Genomic DNA, 25,293 nt, shown 5'->3' on the forward strand with positions numbered 1-25,293 from the left:
GTAAAGAAGGTGTTCTTGATATATGTGGTTTAAAAGAACATGAGGGCACCGCGACCTTGACCCTTTAACCTTCACCCACTGAAATCGAATCAGTTCCTCTTTGCGTCCAATGGAAAGTTTGTAACAAACTTGTGATTTGTCATAAGAATGTGACGGACGGACAAACAACGAAAACATTATGCCTCCAGCCACTGGCCGACGAAATCAAACATCACATTGCTGGGACGTTTCCTTTCATAATCCTACATTTGTCCACCTGAAGACCGAGAGGTTTGCAGCAGCGTGACATCTTCATTCCACCCTTAATACGAAGGTTAAATCACCTCCCAACATATGGTCACCTCCCAACATATGGTCAAACCCAGCATGTGTGAGCAGTGCGCCTGGGGTCAAATACTTAGACCTGAACCACGTGCACAAACTCAGACGTGAATAGAAACAGAGGGAGGCTCCGGTCAAACCTGTTCTCCCAAACTGGCATGGTGCAGCCTGTCAACACTAATAGGAACATGGTGGAGCCACAGTGGGCTCTTATTAGAAAACAGGCATCGAGCGTGCAGGTCAATCACGGACTCGGTCTTACAGATGATGATTCTCATTTCTTAACAGTGAGAATTTTACTTTAACAGCTGCTGTGATGTCATTGTTAATAATGAAAAGAACACTATACCACTGCATTTAATAAAACTGGTACAGATTTCACTAAAGATATGAAGTTATCATAAAAAAAACTTTATATTTGTATTATTTGCTATGAAAAAGACAGCGTCACTATTCAGGATTTTGGGAAATAGGAAGTTAATATATTATTACAGTAGAACACGACCTTGGGGCTGTGTCCCAGCTTAACGATCAACAGGTGTGTGTGTGTGTGTGTGTGTGTGTGTGTGTGTGTGTGTGTGTGTGTGTCTGGTTGTGTGTGAGGTGTGCGCTGTAGGTGGGTTTGGCCGGAGTTCAGGTTTGTGCGCTATGACTCATCACCAGCCTGTGAGAGAACTCTGTGTCCCCGCTGACGTCTCGAGCCGACATGCTTTTGTCCTGTTTCTAAAACACACGTTGCTCTTTCTCGCCTTGATTGATTAATTACCCTCCGCTGCCAGAGAGGAGGTGTACGTGGAGTCAGTAACCACAGAGGAGCAGTCGAGCTTGTTTAAGGCCTGGAGGTAAGAAAAGTCGTTTTATGAAAATAGGAGGAAGACAGTCAGACCTGAAATAGTCTATTATACTGAACACCTGCAGATATCTGTGATCACAGGTTTTAAACAAGCCTAATTAAACATTTTAGGCAGGTTATTAAAAAACACCATTGGTGGTGAAAAGAATAATAAGAAAAACAGCAGCAGCAAATCAGGCAATGCGATCGTGTGTGTGGGTTTGTGGGTGTGGGTTTGTGGGTGTGTGTGTGTGTGTGTGTGTCTGTCACAGGCCTCTGTGTTTAGTGGTTTGTGACCATGTGTCACAAAATGAACCACTGACTTCAGTTAATGGTTGATGTCAGTTCTGTGCAAGATCACGGAGTCACTTACGCAGCACGAACTATGAGTCAATGTAAAGTCAAACCCTTCTCTGACTCTCAAGTGTCAATGGTATGAGGTCACACACACACACACACACACAGCGGATATGTTTATATAGTTGCTCACAATTCTGTGATTATCCAGAAAAGCAGCTACAACAATAGTATTTATAGAATAAATAAACTTAATTCGGGGTTGTTGGTCTAGACAAAATAAGCAAACTGAGGACATCCACTCGTCACTGACCAATTATTCAATAATGAAAATGACCACAACACCAGAAACCAGTTTTTTTTGTTTTATTTTAGACATAGCTTAAGAAAATAAAGTCAATCATTTCTTTTTTTGGGAATGATGGGTGGACCATGGTGCACTATGGGAGGAGCGGAAAGGGAAGCACAGTGCACCTCCTTTATCATTACAAAGGAAACAGGCTCAGTTCCCCTGAACTCAAGATTACCTTAGAGGAGGAGAAGACACCGTCTAGAATCTTTCAGTAAAAACCTACAAAATCTAGATTTGACTGTCACCTAGAAAACTGTCAACAACAAACAAATAGCGAAGGAAAATGTCATAAGTGTTTTTTCAAAAAGGTCTATAAGCCTCGGGAGTAAAGATACTTTACAGCCGAATGTTTTTAACCAACACAGTTAAAGTTAACGAAACCCAATTCATTTAGTAGAGGGGGGAAAACATCCCACATCTCTTTGGTCCGGAATTGATCTCATTAAAACATTTCCCAAGATCATGACCGGGTTGAAGTTTCCAGAACCACGATGTGATCCTGACACTGTGAGAATCACAGAGCATCTTTACAGAGGCATGAATCACGCTGCTCATAAACAAACAGCCTGTCGACAGACAGAGAACATCACTACCATGGAAAAACATGCACACGCGCTATAAAAGGAGTGGAACAAGGACACTGAATTATCTGTATCTTGTGTTTTTATTTCTCATGATCTCTCCTCTCTACAGGACTCAGTGTTGGAGAGTCACAGCGAACCTCCCGTGCCTTGTTCACAGTATTTCCCAGCATTCAATCTGTTACTCCAACTGTGTTCTCACAATGGGAGCAGCCAGTCTTTAAAGATGATGTCATGTCATGATGACATCATTCCTACCATAGAATCATAAATACATTTCCCGATCTATAGAAACATCGAGCCTACAGTCCTGAAGGAAGCAGAGACACTGGGGAAAATGTATTTCTGATCCACGCATGACGTCATTTTCTGACTTCTTCATCACGTCTCTGATTAAATGACATCATAGAACTGGGAATAGTTTTCTGATGAATGAGATATGTTGATGTTATGTTATTATAACGACTTATACAGCAGCCAGTCATCCATCTTTATATAGTGTATGTTTGGATTATATTTTTGTTGCCCCCTTGACCTCTGACAGATCAGCTCAGTCAGTCTTTATTTATTTAGTCTAATTCTTCCTCCTCATCAAATCTGGTCATCTATATTACACAGAATGAAAGATACACTTTTTCAACTCCGCACCTTTATATGCACAGTCAATCTCTGTACACAACAATCCTACATAAGATCAATAAACGCTCCACATCCTGGCAGTGACTCGTTCCTTTTCACCTGGGCACGACGTTGCCTGTACTCCCTCCACACCAACACTCAGAATATAGATTTTTTTTTTAAGAATCAATAAGCTGTTGTCACGCATCACAACTAACTACTGTCAAAACCTTCTCTGCATCTTTCTTCTTCTGCCTTCTCTCTCTGTTCAGTTTCCTCCATTTCCAAACCAGCCCTCCTGGAATGTGAATTTTGTTTACAGGGGCAGCGCGAGCTCGGACTTTTCCACAAGCTGTCTCCTCAAGGGCCCGTCCAAAACTCAAATTTCAGGGGATATGAAGATTTGTGAATATGAGAATATGTACCAGCACAGGATCCATAGAAAACAGCGCATTTAATGTGAATGATGATACAGTTGTTGTATCCCAGACCTTGAAATTAAACTACATCTAAAATGAGACATACTCTGACACAAGTGCACCGACAGAGAGCAAAGCAGCATTTTGTGGGAATAGAGACAACCGACTCATTTTATTTTAGATCTGACTGAAACTCAGAGGATTTTCCATAATCAAACTCTCTACACTGAACTATTTACGTCTCCCGGCTCCAGCAGGATCTCTCTCAGACAAAGCAGCGGTGGAAAGTTTCCCTCTCTGGCATGCTGACACTAAATGCCTCCCCATACAAAAAAAGGTCTCAGCGGATTATTCCACATGTGGGGTCTCCGCGACGCCGTCCGACCTCCCACAGGGCGAAAACCCCACTAAGACGGACGGCGAGGAGAAAGCTGAAACAGATCCCGGATTATCTGACTCGCTTAATGACTGTTTGGGGACAATGACACGACTGACGTGTGGGAAGTGAATGTGTGTGAGATTAAGACAATGGAGCGTAATTTTTCCCAGCCTGTGGGATCCAAGCACACGTGTACATGTACACAGAGCAGATACAACAAACGTGCAGAAGCGGCGTCAGTGACTTTTGTGTGTTTACAGTGTGTGAACATACAGAGGGAGGTAGAGACTCTCAGGCTGTGTGTGTGTGTGTGAGGGATTAGTGTATTGACAGCTGACTGACAGTAGACGGGTATAGTGTCCTCCCCCCTCTGCCAACATTTTACATAACAGGGATCAATTAGTGAAGTCCTTCAGGAGCAGAGTCACGTCCCTCCTCCATCACACCCTCTCAGCTCAAGGTCACAGCTGTGGAAACCTCGCCCTCTCTCCGTTCTTACCGTCTCCCGTCAGCCTGGCACTGCACCAGCTCTGGCTCTTTAAAACCTTAAAGTTGACGACTAATCTCCTTGCAGAGTTAATTGACTTTGAAACAGTTGACACTTCCAAACTGTTGCTGCTGCGATAACAACAAAGACTCAAGACTTTTTAAACCTTTTCCTCAAGCACCTGGTCTCAATATCTGTCAATAAACTAAACGTTAAAGGAGACATATGTTGCTTTTCCAGTGTTTCTTTCCTCTAGTGTGTTATATAGTTTTTTTTGTTCAGGTAAAAGTTCTGCAAAGTTAAAAAGGTCTGTGGTGAAGGGAGTTCCTTTCTCCCACAGAAAACACTGCCCCTGAAGGCCTCATCAGTCATCTGACAATGCAAGTTTGTGTAAAAGTAGATTTTTACCTTGTTTGCACATGTGTTGGTGTGTATGTGGGAGTGTGTAGGGGGATGTTTTAAACTATTAGTGTGTGTGTGTGGGTGTATGTGGAAAAAAATAAGAAATCCAAAACAACTTCAGTCTGAATCCAGTATGAGCCAAAACTACTTTCTCTCTTTCCTGAGACAGCAGCCAGAGAAACTCCCAGAACCCAAGCGGATGATAAACAAGTAGCAGTATTATTTCATACCTGCAGGATGAGAACGAAGTAGTCCACAGGTTTGCCCCTCTGGTAGACGTAGTGATTGAGCGAGCGCTTGTCGCTGTCGTTAAACTTGATCTCCTGGATCACCTCGTGGTGCCGCAGGATTCGCAGCAGCACCTTGTCTGAGATCTGCGACGGGCTGAACAGGCTCACCTCTGCAGGAAGAAGAGAGAGAGACCTTTTCATTAGCTTGAAGCTAAAGATCATAAACTGTATATGAAGATGAATGTCTCCACGTCCTCCAAACTTGGACTCAGTGTCTGTGTCGTACAGGTTGAGGGACGGAGCCGTGGAAGTGAGGATCCACAGATACATGCAATCATGACATTGCATCCTGTTTTTGTTGCATCAAATAAATAATCATAACCAAACATACAAGAAATATGAACATTTGAACACACTTTACACACATACACTGTAATAATCTGTGGATACTGCAGTCAGATTTTAATACGTACATTCCATTAACACCTACTGACACTTTTCAACCACTTTGCCAATAGGACTTTATGACTCTTATTACTTTTATTACTTTAGGTGGATTGGCTGACACCCAACAGCGATTCAGCCACTCTCTCATTCACGTGGTTGAGTGTAGTACCAGATGAAATATGTGTGATTCATACACGATGCTGTTGATACAACAGGCGAACCAACAATTAACAATGAGCAGAGTTTAACGAAGCATTAAACGTAAACACAGTGAAATAAACGTACGTGGGTGAATTAGTGTTAGAACTTTCAGATGCATTTAAATAAAGATCAGCTCTTTGTCACGCTAATGAAAGAAAAGCACATGGGACATTGACTTTAGTCTAATTATTTGCTGGTTTCAACTTGGTAGCACTAGAACATTGAACACACAGCGATGATGATTGATGTGCATTGCCCCCTTTAAAAAAGGTGAAGAGGTGAAATGTGTTTGTTCTTCGTACATTTCTGTTGAGAGTCGGCCTGTTGCAACCAGAGCTCAGACATAAGTGCCTCGGTCTCCACCCAGACGGAGAACAAAGACTCCAGCATGCAAACAAAACCCTTTGCAGCACACAGTGAGAGGCGAGGCATACGAGTCCAGTGCTGGAATTCACAAGGGATGAACTGACTTGACGACTGAGCTTTAGGCATCAGTGGAGCAAAGATCTGACGTCAATGTTGAAAGACGTACGCTTCGTGGTGCAGAACAGACGAGGATCATACGAGCTAAATGTACAGGCAATACAACGCCGGCTCACCCACGTAGATACGTACAGACACAAGGACATAGAACTGAATGGAATACGTTTCACAGCCTATTAATGTGTTTGTTTTTCGGATTGAGAATAAAAAAAATCTACGTGCGCTCTGAAGCGTTACATTAATCTGGAACACTTCAGTCCGAGGCCAGTGATACTTCAGATGTCTTATGTCCGCGGCAACAGAAATCAGACCCAAACATCTAAAAACAGCTGGGAAGTGATCATTCATCTTTACAAGATAAACAAGGAAACAGTAACTTCCTGGTCTGGAATGCGTGACCGACCAAACAGAACCTCTAAAAAAAATGAAAAAGTGAATTCCTGTGTAATGAATCGAGTAAGAAAAATGAGACCAACATCCTGAGAAAGAAAACAGAAACAACGTAAGCAGACACTGACGTAATGCCTGCAGAGGAAGACTCTGGCACGCTGCTACACCACAGTGTCTGGGAGATCGAGGAAGTGCTAGGTCACGCTAGCAGCGGCTAGTGCTAACTGCCTCTGGCAGAGCATATCAGCCAACGCTCGCTAAGCAGACACCGCAACACGTTCCGGAGCGTGGCAGCGATGGCATCACATCCATGCAGCTGGCTGGATTCCAGTGTCTTCTTGTGGCGGGAGGCGCAGGCTGGAATGTTGCATGGATCATAAATAGATCGTCCAAATAAACAAACATAACCTCTTCGCTGTAATGGAACAGCCTTGGTTGTCAGATGGAGGCATGAGAGAATCTGCAGCAACATAACTTAGACATATGTTCAAATGTATACTTGACATACAGCTACCCCCCCCCCGGTCAGTGTTTATGCTGAAAAGGTCCTGAAGATAAAACACACACCTGTAGCCAGGAAGCGATGAGCAGCGAGCAGCAGCTGAGGGGAGATCTTCACATTCGACTCATTCTCGTTCTTGAAGGCAGAAAAGTCTCGCTTATTCTTATTGGGCGCCACCTTTTTCCTGGTGCGGTTATCAGCTGAGAAATGAGACACACACACACACAGACACACACAGTTATTCATTAACCTGGATTATCGTGGTTTTACAGCAACACTGAATCATCTTGGTTGTTCTGTGTTGACGTGCATCTTTCATATACAACAACAATAAGATAACGAATAATAAACTAATGAAATATCTAACATGAGGATGAAAACATCTTTATCTGCAGACTGGGTGACTGGCCCGGTGATAAGACCTGATAAACAAAGCAAAGTCGAACTCACTGTAAAGGTCCGACTCGTCCAGAATCTCTGATTTGATTATCTCCTCGATCACGTCCTCCAGGGTGACCAGGCCCAACACTTCGTAGAAGGGATCTCCCTCCCCCTCGTTGTTCACCTTCTGCACAATGGCCAGGTGGGACTTTCCTGAGGGAGACAAACACAAGCGGCTTTACTTCATTTATTCATCGATTCCTTCCACACACAAGCATCTAACTAATTATGAATGGAGAAATCTCTCTCTGTCTGTCTGTCTGTGTCCTTTACAGAAGATGTGCATCATAAAAAAAACAGAAGAAATGCAGAACTTCAGTACAATTTACAACCAGAAACTGAACTGCATGATATTATTGAGTTGTGCATTGAATGTTTCTTACAGCGTAGAAAAGACAACTGACAGACTGGGGACAGTTTGACTTTTGTTTTTACTTTTCTTTTTGTTTGAACTCTACATCACCCAAAAGCAGAACTTTCCAGTCGGGTCATTAAATCATCAGAATTATCAATATTAAATTACACCTCCTGGGGTAGAAGATTTTATCCACATCGTCCACTCTCTGAAAACGCAGGTTTCAAAACATTTAATGAAAGAGGAAAAAACTCAGATGTAGTTGTTCGACCTTGTGGAGTCATGAAGTAGATTTTAGAGAGAACCAGTCAATGAAAAACACAGAACGACCAATGAAATGTAAAGATAGAGTCTCGAGTCTCTGTCTGTCTCTGTCCCCCCCCCCCACCAAGGAGGTTATGTTTCGTCGCTGTTTGTTTATTTGTCTCTTGGTTTAACAGGATTACACAAAAACTACTGGACAGAGCACAGAGTGGATGGATGTGAAGGATGTGATGTAGGTCAGGTTAGAACCCATTAAATTGTGGTTCAGATCTGGATCAGGGGGCGGAACCAGGGGTTGTTTTTAAATCACTCTCTTTATGGTTCCATGATATTCCCAGGGAATAAGATAAGATATGAAATGCTTTATTAGTCACACAACAGGGACATTTGCAGTATTACAGCAGCAAGAGTCAAAAAGACATCAGCAAGTTATAAGTTCATGAATTGTATTATATTATAAATTCATGGATCTTTAAAAGGGAACTGATATGGAAGGGTTAAGGCCTCAGTGGAGACGTGCGCTCCACTGAGTGACATTCAGGTTCAGACAGATGCTTCCTGTCTGTAACTACATGTCATCTATAGCTACTGTGACACCCCCACATTGACTGTTTCCGTTCTGCGTCTTCCCCTCAGATTACTACAGCAGGTTAGAAACCATCACCGTTTGCACTCTCTCCTGTTGAAGTTTCAACACACGACATCTCACACACACACATTGCAGAACTCGTAAAGCTGCTGTGACTCAGGCCAGAACTGCGCGCTGCCAAGCCCCTTAAATCATGACAAACAATCGTATCGTGTTGGATTCCCTGTCCGACAACGGTTCTGTTCTAACATTAACCCATCTGCCCACACGCTCCGCTTGCACCACAAATAGCCTGTTAATGTGTACAGGTCATTAGAGCCGGGGCTGGGTCTGGACTTTGGTCGCTGAAGTGTTACTGTACAACACAACGACACACAGACAGACACACACATTCTCCACATGACAAAGCCTTCACAGTGCAGAGAGACGCCGCGTCCCAGCGAGCGCTGAGTTCAACCCGCTGATGCTCTAAATTATTAATGATGTTGCCAGAGGGAAGCACTCGTAGGATATAACGGGTTCGATCCCCGACTGCAGTTCCTTCCTTCTACCCACACAAACACGGGGAGCACATGCAAGCAACTGGTGTAAATGACCTTCGCACACGCACACACACACACACACACACACTTAAGTGATTGGATTTGAGCAGGTGACGGCGAGTGAGTCGATTCCTAAATATAGGAGGAGTCGTCTTCTCTTCTGTTTTACTACACAGACTTGTTTTTCTCCATGTGCCCAAAACCGCCAAGCTACCGTGGCGTGACAGGGGATGAAACAAAAGAGAAGAAGAGGTAGAGACAGCGAGAAATCACAAAGGTCCGTCGACTATCTTTGTTTCCAAAAAGAGACGCAGATCAATGGGATTTGCAAAGAGCTCACATGACCACCAATTAAAAGAAGACCAAAGGCTTTAAGTGGTTTTGTTCTGTGTGTGTGTAGACTGTGTGTCCTTGATGTCTGCCTGCCCTGGCAAAGTGGGCGCCACTGGCACGGCACGCACGCACGCGCACGCACACACACCAACACACACACACACACACACACACACACACACACACACACACACACACACACACACACGACATCGTTTGGTTTCACTACACGAAAACAGCAGAAGGAACTTCGAGGAATCCATTTCCCAGCGTGCAGGCTTTACTGGGGGAGTCTGTGATGTCAGGACATGAGATCGTCGAGTGGGCGGAGGACGTGCTGTATATTTAGTCTGGACGCTAACGTCTCGAGAGGAAGCAGCAAGGCCGAACATTCATCGCCATGACTAAATAACAAGGCACAAACATGCGTCAGGTTATTTTCAGGTCAAGTTTTAATCAAGTTCTTCCAGAAGATCTGAGGAGCTAAATCCAAAACCCACATATTTAGTCTGGTTGTTATTTATGATTATTTTCTTATTGTTATTTTCATCCTATTCTATTCTATTATCTGCTTTATAAATACTGCTGCAAGTTTCTTGTTTTATTTGACTGATAATCCAGAACTCAGTGTATTCAGTGACAGTTTTGACCATTAAACATTTGACACGAGAGAAAGAGCAAATACTTAAGTAACTAAAACATTATTAATACCAAAATACTTGAGTGGAATGGAGACAGTGTTTATATTATTGATCCCATAGTGGGAACTCAAAATATCAAAGGATTCAGCACAGTAGGTATAGAGTTCTGACAGAGATAATATACGAGTCCGTGCTGCCCTTCGCTCGTAAGAGAAACTGAAAAGTCCCAAGGTGAGTCTCTTAATGTCCAGTTTCGTCACAGATTACAAGAAATAAAGGAGGAACATCCGTCAACAGTGTCCCACAGACACAATGTCTCAGAGGACATTTATTAACAGATTATTGTTCATTCCACACATGGAATCACTGTAGCAACGAAAATAGACCCATCATGTAATGGAAAAGGCACCGAGTGTACACGTGTGTGTGTGTGTGTGTGTGTGTGTGTGTGTGTGTGTGTGTGTGTGTGTGTGTGTGTGTGTGTGTGTGTGTGTGTGTGTGTCCCTGTGGTGCTGAGTCAATATTTCAGAGGAAGTACGACCCCAGGGGACATACTTACCCCCAGTTACTGGAGAGTCAATTTAGAGTCTATTGACTTCTTCAGAGCATACACACTAACTAACACACACCCAGAGACACACAGACACACTAACTAACACACACACACACACACACACACAAGCAGGGAACACGGAAGTTCAGCCAAGTGCATGCTGTTGTTTGCATTCAGTGTCTGACCTACGTCAGCTGAGTCTACAATTTAATGTCACCCAGCTCCTGTGTGTGTGTGTGTGTGTGTGTGTGTGTGTGTGTGTGTGTGTGTGTGTGTGTGTGTGTGTGTGTGTGTGTGTGTGTGTGTGTGCAGATGAGATCTGCTCATCACACAACATGAGATCATGTGACTGAGTCGGTGCAGCACGATCACCTCAGGCTCACACACACGATATAAACACAGCTGTCACTAATCAAACTGAGAATCTGACACAACAGATTATTGTTTTTGCTGCAGTGGTCTCAGTCGTCCATCCTCACACTCTGAGCTGAGGTGACAGTCAATACTGTCGGCGCTGCTCGACTTTCTCAGATGTTTAGAATCCTCCCCTCGGAAGTCACACATTGAGGCTCAGTTTATAGACCTACATCTGAGTTATAAATACATTTTATCAATTACTCTCCACTTCCTCCCTCCATCCAGAAATACAGCTTAAATATCTTGAGTAAGATCGTTGCCATCTTGTGTGGATGTTATTTGTGAGTTGATATTTGCATGTTGCGTGTGGCTCGCACAGACAGACAGACTGTGGTTAGAAAACAGAAGGGAAAGTAGAGAGGGACACACAAACACACAGGGCTCCCGAAAGCCACTGTTCAATTCCCAAACTGCCCATGATGCATCTGCTTACACAGGGAGAAAAGAATGTGGTCACATGCGTCCCGTGATCAGACCTCAAATGCGTCTTCAATGCATCTTGGGGACGTTCAGAGACGCCTCATCGATTAACAAACGTCACCGACGGAAATCAGGTCATTTCAGCCCGATAAACAGGGAGTGAGAAGTCATTTGAGTACTGCTGCGTTAAACCAGTGTCTCTGAACCTGGATTAGAGGAAAACAGCTGAAACAAAACCTTCCCACTCATGAGAGGATGATGAAGATGATTCAGAAGAAGAGAAATTCTAACCTCCTTTCAGTGTGTGTCCTCGAAACGAAACCTGGTACCTTGGCAGGGGGGGGGGTAAACGAAAAATTCAGATTCTTTCACAATATGACAAACACTGTGAGAACAGAGAAGAGGGATGTGCCAAAACAGGAACCGAGAAACACACTGACCTTTGTTACCAACACTCAACGCTGCCGAGCCACCGACTGCAGCGTCTCTTTCTCTGAACACACACATCACAGCATGTTCACTCCCAGATGAACAATAATTCCACACAAAAACATTCCCAGCATTTCTGCTTCCAGTTCTCTGGGTCGACTCCCTTCCACTCGTTTACAACCGGCTCATGTTTTTAATATGTGTTCAACTTAATCCATGAAATTTAATAAGTGAGCTTTTCTCCCTTTCAAGTCATTAATTGAACCGAATCCATCCATCGCTGGGTTTTTTTTTGCACATGCACGGATAATCCCAGCAGGTGGGGTGACCTTCCCGGTGGATTCTCTGGCCTGTGGCACTTCCGCCACCAGCCCGAGAGCCGGCCTGTTTGTTGACATGTTACATCAACAACAAAAAAAGACGAGTGGAGCGGCAGAGCGATGGGTTCTGTATGGGAAAGGAATGCCACACGCATACCGCCCACGCACAAAACACAGCCCACATATCAGCAGCAGTGACCACAGCCACCGACGGCCAAACATGCACGCTGCGAGGGGATTAAACAAAGACGCACGGCTGCAAATATGCATGTGCAAGCTCACACTCACACTTGTGTAAAAACAGTCCACACACATGCACAAACACACACACACACACACACACACACACACAAAGGGTTGTTGTGCAGGAGTGGTCAAGCTCTTCAAACCTGTTTTTCCAGCTAAGAGTGGAGGGCCATGCAGATCGAGTTACTCTTAAAGGACAGTGAGGCTGGAAAGTCACAGTTCAAATGGCTGCACTCTGCTTTGTAGATTCATTTCTAATTGTTTTAGTAACATAACTACTTCCTAGCATCCCATAACCGCATCCTCACCAGTGCCATGTCAAGGTTTGGGCGTGTTTTGGTGAGTACCTGCTGACAAAAGCATGAGAGTGGAGCTGAAATATAAACCATAGAGGCTATCCCACACCAAGACAATGCACAACAGTGTCTCACAGTGTCACATGGTACGAGCTACAAGAGGGGTGTGTGTGTGTGTGTGTGTGTGTAGTTTATTTGACCAAGCATTACACTGCCAGATATACCCTATAATTACGAGGAAGGATAATAAACAAACAACCCTGCAGCACCAGCACCGTGGTCTTGATTAAAAACAATAAGAAGACGACTATAGCTGAAAAGATGATGAAATTAATATCCGTTAGTCAGTGGACAGAAAATGTATCAACATTTCGGGAGTTAGTAAATATTTCGTTCACGTTTCTGAACAAATGTATGTTTAAGATATTCAGTTTACAATCGTTACAACTTAAAAACAACTTAAATGATTCCATAATTGTCTATGTTGAAGTCTGTCCACCGCATCTATTTTTATTCCCTGGAAATCAAACATAAAGTCATGATAACTGCAACGTGATTCACAGATTAAAAACAGATTTCACTTCTTCGGCCTCCAGCTGTGACCGTGCAGACCGTGGTCCTGCAGTGATGGACCGTGTTGACGTGGTGAAACACAAGTTCGACTCCCCTCCGTCCCCCCGCCGCCGCCTCCACTGACTCGACTTCCCACGTACTTCTCAAGTTCCTCTCACTTGCCTCTTGGCATCAGTTACCATGGTGACGGCCTCCAACAGCGTCCGTGTGTGTTTCCAAAGGTTCCTTTAAACTCTGCTCTTTATAATAATACCTTCTCACACAGTTTAGGTACTGAACTGAGGACTTTTCTCCTTCACTCTGTGTGTGTGTGTGTGTGTGTGTGTGTGTGTGTGTGTCATCCTTTTCAGCTGCAACATCTTGTGACATTTCAGATGGACTATGAAGTGACCTTATTAGATGACATGAAAATTTAATGTCACACTGACTGTCATCGCAGGAAATACTAACAGCAGACATCACACACACACACACACACACACACACACACACACACACACACACACACACACACACACGTAAGTGAAACGCAAACCTCACCGTTCATCTGATCAGCTTCACATTACGCATGTTTATAGTTAATGGCCCGAGGATTGTGAAATTTGGTGTGATACGAACATGTGATACCTTCAACATCAATAAAATCTTAATAAAACAAACAGCGCCCTTGAAGTCAGCGGAATGCAGCTTAACAGGCAGTTAAGTCACTGGACTGAATTCAACATGTCTGCCCCTACGTCCTTGAATAAACTAAACCAGCGGGCGACAACTGGAGGCCCAGCAATAATATATGTTTTTGCTGCAATGCTATATACTGAGTGGAATTACACAGCTCTTATTTTGAAAAGTTGTGACCTGACGATTATGTTGATTGCTTAACAGACCAAAAAAAAAAAAAAATCCTGTCCATCATAGCCCACTTTTCCAGTTATAGAAAGATCACCACCGACCAAGTAAACAGGTTTACGACTGCTGCACACGTCTCTGTAAAAAGAGGGTGTGGAGTAAGGAAACGTATAAAGATCACTAACGTTTACTAGAATTACTTCTCCAGTTCCTCTTATAATAAAAAAGTATCAAGGGGCGCAGCCTGCCATTAGAAGCACTGAGGTCTAAATTCATGCACGCTGGACATCAGGCATGATTTAGAAAACACACAAACACAAGTGAACCATGAAGTCACGAGAGGGACATCGCACTGTGTCAACAGACAAGGTCACATGCTGCACCCGCAGGTACTGGGTGATACTGGTCCTCCTTTTGGCCCTTCCTTTAATTTTGCCAGTATGGGATCAAATGGAAAAACACTCGTTGAGATATCTTTTCCTTTGTCTCTGTTTGCACTTGTTGTACCGGTTTTCATTCATAGTGGGAAACCAAGGAGCAACTGCACAAGCACAACGTGAAAAAAGATGAATAAATAATACGTGGAGGAAGAGATTTTTTAATTTTGTGAAGGTGACCTCGAACTGAACCCAACAATGGATATTTCTGAGCTGACAGTGTCGTAGTCACACCCTGTAGCTCTGTTGATCATGTCATCCCTTCATTGTCACTGTCAACCATGTTTCAATTGAACGTTTCATTTCTTGTTTTGGATTTTAAGTTTTAATGATTTTTTTTAGGAACTGAATTGTAACATCTTGATTATGTTTAGTAAAACAAAGTGTATTTGATTGCCTGTGAGTCAGGTCTAAAAAAACTCAGGGTTACAGTTGAACCTTCAGCACTTTTGGACTCTCAGGAAAGGAACCAGCTCGTGTGTCGTTGGCTTCTGCGAGGATCCGTCCACATCGCCTGCTCTTTATCAGTGTTTGTGCACTTATCTGGACACCGCACCCAAGTCTTTAGGAGCCTGATGTATGCGCTTTGTGTTTAATGGCCGTTTGTCTGTTAGGTGGCTGCATATCTCAACAGCCCATCAACAGATTAGTGGAGAGTAAAACATTTCCAGTACAGATGTATCAGCCGATGTGTGAGTGTGTGTGTGTGTCTCTCAGCTACTACTGCAGATACTTGAAAAGGCCATTGCGTGTTATGATTTTCGTAATATAATTCGCTGGTAACTTTGTCATATGATCTGAGAGATTGCCGTTCATGGCTTTTGTACTCTGACACACACACACACACACACACACACACACACACACACACACACACACACACACACACACACACACACACACACACACACACACACACACACACACACACACACACACACACACACACACACACACACACACACACACACACACACACACACACACACCTGCTCCCTCTCCTGATGAGCCTGAGCTTGTGACACTCCCTGTACACACACACGTATGGGCACATATGTTAGGTGACCTTTTACTCTCCACATTCCTTCCTCAGCCTCTCATCTGAACTCTTAATCTAACTTGAACCTAATCTCAACCTCCAACCCAAATCCGGGCTGTGATCCTGACTCTGAAAGAAGTCAGTCTTTTTCCACGTCTGCCTCTTTTTAAGTTCTATAATAAACACACACACTTTGAGTCAAAGATTACCCAACCTCCGCCTGATAACGTTGTCAACACAGCAGACCTGAATCTCCACTCCTCCTTTATTATAATGGGTGTGTCCCTCACTCACTCTTTGTTTCTGTCTCTGCCCTATTTGTTTCTCCCTGTCCCTGTTACAGTCACTCTTGGCAGCGAGCACTGTTAAAATACTAATATTACTCTCCTGCTGCAATATGAGCTCACAGAGCAGAAAGCATTAACAAGGTGATGCAACAATTCACATTAGAGCTGGAAGTGAGCCAGTGAAGGAAAAACACGGGAGGACTGGCAAAACCAGAATATTTCAGATAAGTAAACACTCTGGAAACGTTGTCCAATCCCTCCTGAAAGCTGTTCATGTATAAATTTGAAACAGGAAATGTGACGCACAGCCACACACACACACATGTCATTAATGGTTTGGAGACATTTCCAGACTTGTAATTAGGAGGCTCGCAGGAAAATGTCTGGAGCAACTGGCTCGGACATTTGGGTTCTCACCTACAGACACTCTGGATAATTTCAAGAAAATGTCCAGACTTCGGTGCAGGTCTGTGGCTACAACCAATCAACAACATTGTCTTTCCAAAACACATCAACTCTGCTACGGATACGCCTGGTGTCCACACACATCTCCAAAACGGAGAAGTTTGGAAACGATGACGTAGACACCTGATTGATTATGTTCAGTCACGACGTAGCCTTCACCGATTCGCCACACTCCTATCACACGACTCCCTCCCGGAAGAAAACAACCGGCATTAGCCTCGCCGACCAGTGTGGAACGCAACGCGGGTAATCAATTACAAACGTTGCTGCTGACCCCGTTGTCTTTGCTAACAGCTGTTTTGCAATGATACAACTGCTCACATGTGCAGGAGATGAGCTGTTATTCAAGCAACTCCTGTGTACACCCGCATGCCCAGTGTACGTGAGTGGTCACATGATAATGCGTTTTCAGGCGTGTTAGTATGGACAGGGATTAAAACTGACATGGAGCCAAAACACTTGTTTGGCCAGAGATTGTTTTAGTGTGAAAATGCCATGTGTGTATCTGATGATCAGCCAAAAACTTCCTTCTGGAAAAGTGTGTAACTCCACTCGTTTCTACACAAAAATCTATTGTGACCTGAAACTTTGTTTAACAAAGTCGAGTCTTACACATCAAACTGGAATGTGTCTGCAGGCTGTTAAAGAACATGTTATAATTTGTCAACTATAACATTGTTTCTGGTAGGATGAGCCCATTCGACATATCTGGTTTTACAGAGATAAAGAAGTGTAGAAGAGGAAGTAGTGTTTTTCGTGTTCCTCTGCTCGGTCACCTTCAGCTCTCATTGGCGCTGCAGCGTTGCAATGAAACGAGAAGTCACTCAAATGAGGCATTGGTTCGGAGTCATCACCGCAGAGATGGTCGGTTTTGATTTTAAAAAAGGGACACACTGGTGATTTTGCACATGAGAATCACGTGGACGACTGCTGCTCAGCCGAGTGTGTAATGTCAAGGGGGGAATTGTAAAATTAACCCATGACTACAAACGTATAACTGAAAGCCTCTGTCTCAAACTACGTGGTTTTAGAGGGGACCTGTGGAAAAAACATGGTTGAGTTGCATCATGGGAAATGTAGGATCATGTGTTTCTAGAGCTTGACTCACACTATTTAAAAATTAGGATACAGCTGTTTTCTGGACGTCCTAATCTCACTGGTCTGCCTCTTTAAAAGCATTTTTTTTTTATGGCATGTTAAAATAGGATTTAGCATCTCCTTCACGTCCTCGAAGGTTCCTGCACTTCTGGTCAAACCAGTTAACAACTGTCATGCTAGAAGGGTTAGCATTAGCACAGCTAGCTGCAGCCTGTGACTCGTATGGCACATATCACCAGCTTTTTCCTGCATTCTACAGAAACAGCGTCGCTGAGCTAACCAGCCAGTGTCTCCCTGTCTGCAGATACCTGTGACATCACGTGTCTTTCCATTCTGAGGAGAGAGGCTCATGCTGAGTCACAGAGAGGAAACCCACACACACACACACACACACACACACACACACACACACACACACACACACACACACACACACACATTGTTGACACACGCCAAAATTCACTCACACTCTTGTTGGCCGACTTCCCTGTCTGCTGAGTTCATTTCATTATATCTGTATATCTGTATATCTGATTGAGGGCTGGAGCCAACGTTTCATTACATACGCACTTTCTAAAAAACACATAAAAACTGTTTTGTCTGAAAACAAAAGTCGGCTACACTGACAGATCATTCTTTTATCTCTTAAATTAGTCCAGTGACAGGATAGAAAATGTATTCTCACACAGTCTGCTGCTATTTTTAGGCTTTTTTTTTCCTCATGGCACAGTTTGTCTTTTTTCTTCATCTTTTGTCAAATCTAGGTCTCTGGAAAGAAATGAATTGTTGACATTTAAAGCGGCTGTAATTAATATAGTCTAATGACGATGTGAAAACAATGTGATGATGTGGACGCTGAACATCTGGAGAATCATCTGTTTCTCGGAGCCTGTCAGGGAGTTTCAGCTCGTTGATTATCCGTCCGACTGACAACTTCACCGTTTTGATTCACTGTCACTGCCCGTGTGTTGTTTTCAAAACAAGTAACAGCCACACATGTAGCTCAGCTGCTTATTGAAACAATAAGCAAAAAACTAAATAAAGACCCTTTTTCCACTGGTCACAAAACCAAACAAAACCCAATAACATCTGGCTTTTGTCTAAAATGGGAATGGATACAATCGGCCTTCACTCCCGGGTCAAATGACTCTGCAGTAGACATGGGTTCTTATTGGCTCTCGCTCCCATCGGCAGTGACGAAGACTTAACACATGCTAACTAAGCAAGAGAGCGGTGAAGAATAAAAAGGCAAACTCCTCTACTGGCAATGGGAAAGGAGTCAATCGCCTTTTCAGCAGGTTCACCCCCAATTTAAAGATCCTGAGTACACTCGTTAACTTTGGTGACAAATGCAATCGATCCATTTCCTTAAAGCTCTTAAAGCCTGTTCATAATAATAACAGGAATCACTATTATATTTCACCACAGTAAACATTGGCTGCAGGTCTATATGCTTCAGTGCCTCAAGACTTATCTAGATTCATCAAGACTCAGAGTCCAATCAGCTGAACATCAGGTGCTGTGTTATCAGCCGCCTGCTTCTTCTTCTCTCTCTTCCTATCATGTCATTCGAGCTCAAAGGGCTGACGGTGCAGCGCCAGTCCTCTCAACTTAGTGTGTGCTGAATGTGTGTGTGTGTGTGGGGGGACGCATCCACACTTTTAGACTGTGTGTCATAACAATACCAGGATAGAGCACATGAAGTCCGGATTTATCTGTCTGAAGATCGGTTCCTGCATTTGGGGCCGATGTTCATCAGGTGGCAGTTTGTGATGCCGGTGCTACGTACGTCTGATTCCCAGACGTTACTGGAAATACTTAGATTGCATCCAGGCTGTCATTAACAGAAAACATAACCTCTATGGCTGCAACTATTATTATATTATATATTATAAGAACTTATTTTAATTATTAATGATTATCTTAAGTGATTCAAATAGTATATGGACTGATAAAATGAATGGAAAGTGCTTTGTCTAACCTTATATTCACAGTAGAAGTCACACACAATTTCATACAGTGCTTGTATCACATCATTCAGACACAGCCAGGTCTACACAGCCATCAGGGGCAAGTTAGTGCCCAAGGACACAGAATACTGAAGACAGGGATCGAACCACCACCTTCTGGTTAGTGGACGACCCGCTCTACCTCCTGAGCTACGGCAATACAATGTGCAGTCTCTCTAGAGGTGCCACTCAAGTCAAGAGATAGGTATTTCCATTGTTTTTGGGAGGGGGAAACTAATTGTAAAGTCTGGGTCTTTCCCCCTCGTCACATTGGAAACTTTACAAAAGTAAAATTTGCATACGAGTAAAATAAAACCCACCCACGGTGACTCGATATGAAAACCACTTTGTTTCAACCTGTTCTTAATAGTTTGCTTTCCATGATTATTTACTGGCAACAGTCAAATATCCTCTGAGTGGAGCCCCCCCCCCACCAAACCCCAACAATAGGCACAATAAGGTAAACCAAGCATAACACATGTGGCTCCTCATGCCTGTGACTGCTGTAAAACCTTGTTATTTATAGCTGTTGTTCAGTAAGCTACAAGGTGCTCAGTGGTTAGGCTACATCCAGACCGACTGTAATAATATATAATTACAAGCTGTTTACATCAGTTGCCTTCTGAGTTGCTCTTCAGAGACAGAGCAGATCAAGGTCACATCGTCACTCTTCACCAGTCTCCATCTCCAGTTCTCTGTCACGCCTCGTGGTTTCCCAGTGACACTGAATATCACAAAGCTGCTGACAACATGTGACCACGACCCTGAAGTCTGCTTTTGCCACCGAGGTGTCAACATGCCTCAAATGTCAAAACCACTAAAGACCGTCTAATTTGACCGGCGCTCACTTTCGAATACAACCACACTCAAATCAAAACAATGGCATAATGTTGCTGACAAGGCTTCGTCCTATAACGTCACATCTTTATCAGGTTAAATCTGTGGTTCGAAAACACCTATAGTGTCAGTCCAGGGGTGATGGGGGGGTCTCCAGCTGAAATCTTCAGTCAAATAACAGAAAACTGCATGTAATTTATAATTAATCTTTACTGTTAAGTGATATATATCTAGTTAAATCAATATAGCAAAAGGTGAAATAGAGCTGCCTTGAGAAAATGTTCAATTAATGTTATTTCTTGTATTTACAGTATCTGAGCGGCAGCGATGAGAAGAACTAAAGGCTTCCTCCACTGTGACAACCCTCAAACCCAAGAGTTCACCCACAGTGTGCTCTCATATCTACTTAAGAGTAAATCTCTCTGCTGCCAAACTTTAAGCCAAGATCGTTTCCAACTCTGTGTGCAGATTTGTGTGCGTGCGTTAGTGTGTGTTGGTGTGAGTGTGTGGGCAATGCAGCTTGTTGCCAAACCTTCCCACCTCGCCAGCCACTCCTACAAGATGAGCTGCAGAGCTATTCCGTGGCCAAATGTCACACGGCGCTGTGCACCACCACCACACACCACCACCACCACCACCACCACAGCAACTCTAAAGTCAATTTACAGCTGCAAGTGCAAAGTAACAGAGAAAGATGTGAATTAATAAACTGTTGTATTGACTTGAGAGAGTTCAATGGGGGACCGAGAGGGGAAGTAACGTTTAGTGACATTTTACTTCCTTTACTACGTCTCACAGTCGCACGCTGATGCTACAACAGACACAGAAAGACAATCACTCACTCCTCACTGCACTGAGCCACAGACACAGCAAGTGTGTGTCTACTGTCTGTGACCTTGAGACGAGATGCCTGAGAAAGGAAAAATACATCCCTGCGGGAGATGGCGTCAGTGTGAGTGTGTGTCCTCCTGAGAGAGGGAGTGTGTGTTTGTGTGGAAAGAGGAAAGGCAGCGCAGAGAGAGAGAAGTGAAACAGGGGAAGTGTTTTGATATCACCAATCACAAACCTGACTGTTGTTACATCTGATTTCTGGCAAAGCCTCAACAAAGCTTCTCAGCAGAGTTGTTATTTGTCAGAAGAACACAGCCTTGGTTTATTTTCTGTGATAAGCGATGTTTATATTTCCAACTGTGAGATATAAAAACAACTCTCTTCTCAGTAATCCTACCACGGCGGTCTACACGCCCCAATATAGTAAACGATAAACATGGCGACTTGATTCCGTACCCGTCCTTCACACAGAAGAAGTATCTATCAGTCCAACACCAACATGAAATTTAAAACTACCATGTCTTTGATATCGAACACTCAAGAGCAGAGGGAGTCTGGCAGAGGAAGAGTCTCAGAGTGAAATGCTTGATGCGAATAGTAACCACAGTCGTGTCATGCATCGATGACCTTTAACCTGACAGTCTGGATAAGAACTAAATCAAAGTTTAAATCACTGTGATGCTGCTTTGGCCATTGAATCACATCCAGAGCTGCAACTAACATATAATTTCATTCTGGTAAACGTACAATTTCATGACCGTTTTCTGTGAACACTATTTAAAAAGTGAGAAACGCAGCAGTTTCCTCCCCCCCGCAGCTGAAGATGATGTCCTCAGATTTCATGTATTGACCAAACAGCCTAAAACTACAAAGATATTCAGTTTACCATCATGTTGGACCACCACGTGAATGGAATTTTGGTCTTTTTGCTTCTAAAAGTGACCAAAAGTATTAAAATTATGACATTGTTTTAAAAAAAAGTAGCAGATTGGCTTCTGTTGATCGATTAATTGATCAATGATCTGATGGTTGCAGTTTTAAATGACCCTGCACCCTTCACTATCAGTGCAAAATTAAAAGTTTAAAAAAAAAAAGAGGTCATAAGTCATATTACTAGGGATGAAGCGTTTGCCATATTGTTTAACATTCTTAACGATGCCACAATAACATGGATAACTGTATTAATTTGGGTCACTGTAAACGTGATAACATTTTCCAACTGTTCCGTTTCTATACATCACTAGAAACTAAATGTTTCAGTGGCAAACCTTCACCGCCCCATAAAACATTCACTCTCCTTGGCGGAGCAAGTCGCAGGGTGGCTTCCTGTGGAGTACAACTTTGGTGAACTTTGACCCGTGATATTCGCTTTGCATTCCCATACGTGTCACCGTTTCCGAATCAAAGCACTCTCACAGCCTTTCATCTCACACACATACACGAGTCTCTATGACTTCAGAGGACATTGCACTGACTTACATGGATCTGATGGAGACGTACTCTAACCTTAGACATAGTTACTACTTGCCTAAAGCTAAACTTTAACTTGACCAACCCTTAACTTAACCTAACCTTAAAATGCAATGATTTACATTATGGGGACTTACTGTTGTCAACACACACACACACACACACACACACACACACACACACAGTCAGTGATTTCTAAAGTACAGACCTCTGCACCTTCACCTGACCCTCTGGGCCTGTGTCTCTAAAAGTGCACAACAATCCCACAGACCTTTCTTGAACTCCTCCAGCATGGAGTCCAGCTTGGTGTCGTGGAAGACAAAGTGGACCGGGTGGTTGTAGAACTTGGTGATGGTCTTCAGGGTGGTGCAGTCGTCCGGGTCCACGAAGGCCAGGTCCTTGACGAACAGGACGTCCACGATGTTGGAGCGCTCGTCCTCGTACACGGGGATCCTCGTGTAGCCGCTCTCCATGATCTCGGACATGGTGTTGAAGTCCAACACGGTGTCGCTGTGGATCATGAAGCAGTTGCCAATCGGCGTCATGACATCCTCCACCGTCTTGGTCCGGAGCTCCAGCGCGCCCTGGATCATGTTGAGCTCCTCCTTCACCAGGTCGTTGTAGGGCTCGGTGACTTTCAGCATCCCCACCAGCTTCTCCCGGTTGTACACGGTGCCGATCTCCTGGCCGAGGATGCAGTCGAGGAGCTTGCTGATGGGCCACGACAGCGGGAAAGTCAAGAGCATGAACAACTTGGTGACCATGATGGTGTTCGCCCCGACCGCCAGGCCGTGCCGAGAGCACAGCGCCTGGGGCACGATCTCCCCAAAAATGACGATGCCGACGGTGGAGGCGACCACGGCGCCCACCCCGGAGTTGGTGAGGTCGTCCAGGAGGATGGTGAGGGTGGTGTTGACCAGCACGTTGCCGAGCAGCAGCGAGCACAGCAGGTAGTTGCCCTTCCTGCGGATGGGCTCGATCTTCCGCGCGTACTTCTTCTCCTTCTCGGTGCCGCAGCTCTGCACGATGCGGAGCTCCATCGGGTCCAGCGCCATCAGCCCCAGGTTGAGCCCGCTGAACATGCCGGACAGCACCAGCAGGAACGAGACGACGATGACCTGCAGCCAGATGGGCATCAGGGACTTCTTCACCTCCCTCACCCGCAGTCTGCCGTCACTGTTGTCCAGCAGGTACCACTCCTCCTCCTGCGGGTCGCGGACGCACAGGGCGAACACCTTCTCCACCTCGCTCTTGCGGAGCTGCTTGATCTGGAGGCAGACCACCCCAGAGGTGTTCTGGTTGTGGACGTCCATGTTCCCCTTCACCACTATATCCTTCGTGTGTTCGGGACAAGTCCTATTGGGGGAGGGCGGGATATCTCCGTTGATACCGTCCTCGCTGTCGCTGGTCTGGACCTCCATGAACCTGATGAGCGCCGAGCTGTTGGGGAACAAGTGGAGCCCGTAGAACCTGAAGCGGATGTCGCTGCCCTCGGTCACATGGATATCCCCGTACTTGTTGGTCCCGGCCGGCTTCTCGCTCCTCTCCAGCCTCCAGCCGAGGATCCGGGTGACGCCGCTCGGCTCCGGAGTCACCGCCGCGGCCTCGCTGCCCGAGAAAACACAAGAAAAGACGAGTAAAGTTACCGTGAGCCCTCGTCCGCTCCAGTCCGTCGCCATGTTTGTTTAGGACTCTGCCAACGGGGGAACTGACGTCACATACTCGGCTCCGAGGGCCCGCCTCTCCGGCTCAATTTGCATATCCCCAGAGAACAGCCAATCGGTGACTGCAACGTCACTTAAAATCATCGACCGCGCCCCCTCAGTTATTTATTGTTAAGGTGGACTGACAGGGTTTGCTTTTAAGGTCGTCTACGTGCACGAGTTTACGTTGCACTCTTGTTTTTGTTATCTGACTCTGCAAAGAATTGTAAATAAAAACACCAACAAAGAAATAAACAAGCCACTCCTTATAAAAACAAATACTTCAAAGACTTGTTCGACTTCAAAGACAAGAGAGCTCAAATTCCTGCAATTAAGAAAACACATGCAAAAAGACACACGTTCGAAGTTAGAAAACACATGCAAGTAAAAAAAACATGTTCAAAGTTAGAAAACACACGCAAATAGAAAAAAAACACGTGCAAAGTAAGAAAACAACTTCATCAATTTGATGACACATGCGCTGCAAAAAGTGACAACACATGCAAAATACAGGAAAGCGTTGTCAATAACGAAAACGAAAAGTGATGAACTTGGCTTGAGCTCAAAGCATTGTGAAGTGTCATCACCACTGACGAGTAGCTGACTTCAGTAACTTCACAAACCTATCACATGCTGCACAGAATGGATACGATACATTAGTATATATGTTAAACTATCATATTTGCAAGTTGTTCAGAGTTTGGAGTTCTGATGGCTCAGGAAAGTTGGCACGTTATTACAGCATTTCACTTTGAGAAGGACAGATCTCTGCATGCTGGAAGACAAACTGTGGGTTTCCATCAACCTGCCAAACACCGAATACCCACCGGCTCCATTCTGAAGCTCAAACTGACCTCAGGTGTATGTTAGTGTCCAAGGAAAAACCGCAGAGAGAGATTCCTTCATTAAGA

At 44.3% G+C, this 25,293-nt stretch overlaps 1 protein-coding gene across 3 annotated transcripts in view; it reads right to left on the reverse strand.

Annotated features, from left to right (window-relative positions):
• LOC118114808 (metal transporter CNNM4) overlaps positions 1–25,293 on the reverse strand; it is a 41,586-nt gene that overhangs the window by 10,729 nt on the left and 5,564 nt on the right. For 2 of the 3 annotated variants that reach the window (XM_035165500.2, XM_035165496.2), the window contains exons 1-4: positions 22,951–24,387; positions 7,392–7,535; positions 7,007–7,141; positions 4,919–5,088 (exon numbers count right to left, since the gene is read on the reverse strand). In XM_035165500.2, the coding sequence (XP_035021391.1) occupies positions 4,919–5,088; positions 7,007–7,141; positions 7,392–7,535; positions 22,951–24,358 (1,857 nt within the window). In that variant the 5' untranslated portion in view covers positions 24,359–24,387. Of the gene's footprint in view, positions 1–4,918; positions 5,089–7,006; positions 7,142–7,391; positions 7,536–22,950; positions 24,388–25,293 lie in introns of those variants that run through there. The other variant, XM_035165497.2, reaches the window with a different exon arrangement.

This window comes from Hippoglossus stenolepis, chromosome 9 (assembly GCF_022539355.2).
Source record: "Hippoglossus stenolepis isolate QCI-W04-F060 chromosome 9, HSTE1.2, whole genome shotgun sequence".
Classification (NCBI taxonomy): Eukaryota; Metazoa; Chordata; class Actinopteri; order Pleuronectiformes; family Pleuronectidae; genus Hippoglossus; species Hippoglossus stenolepis.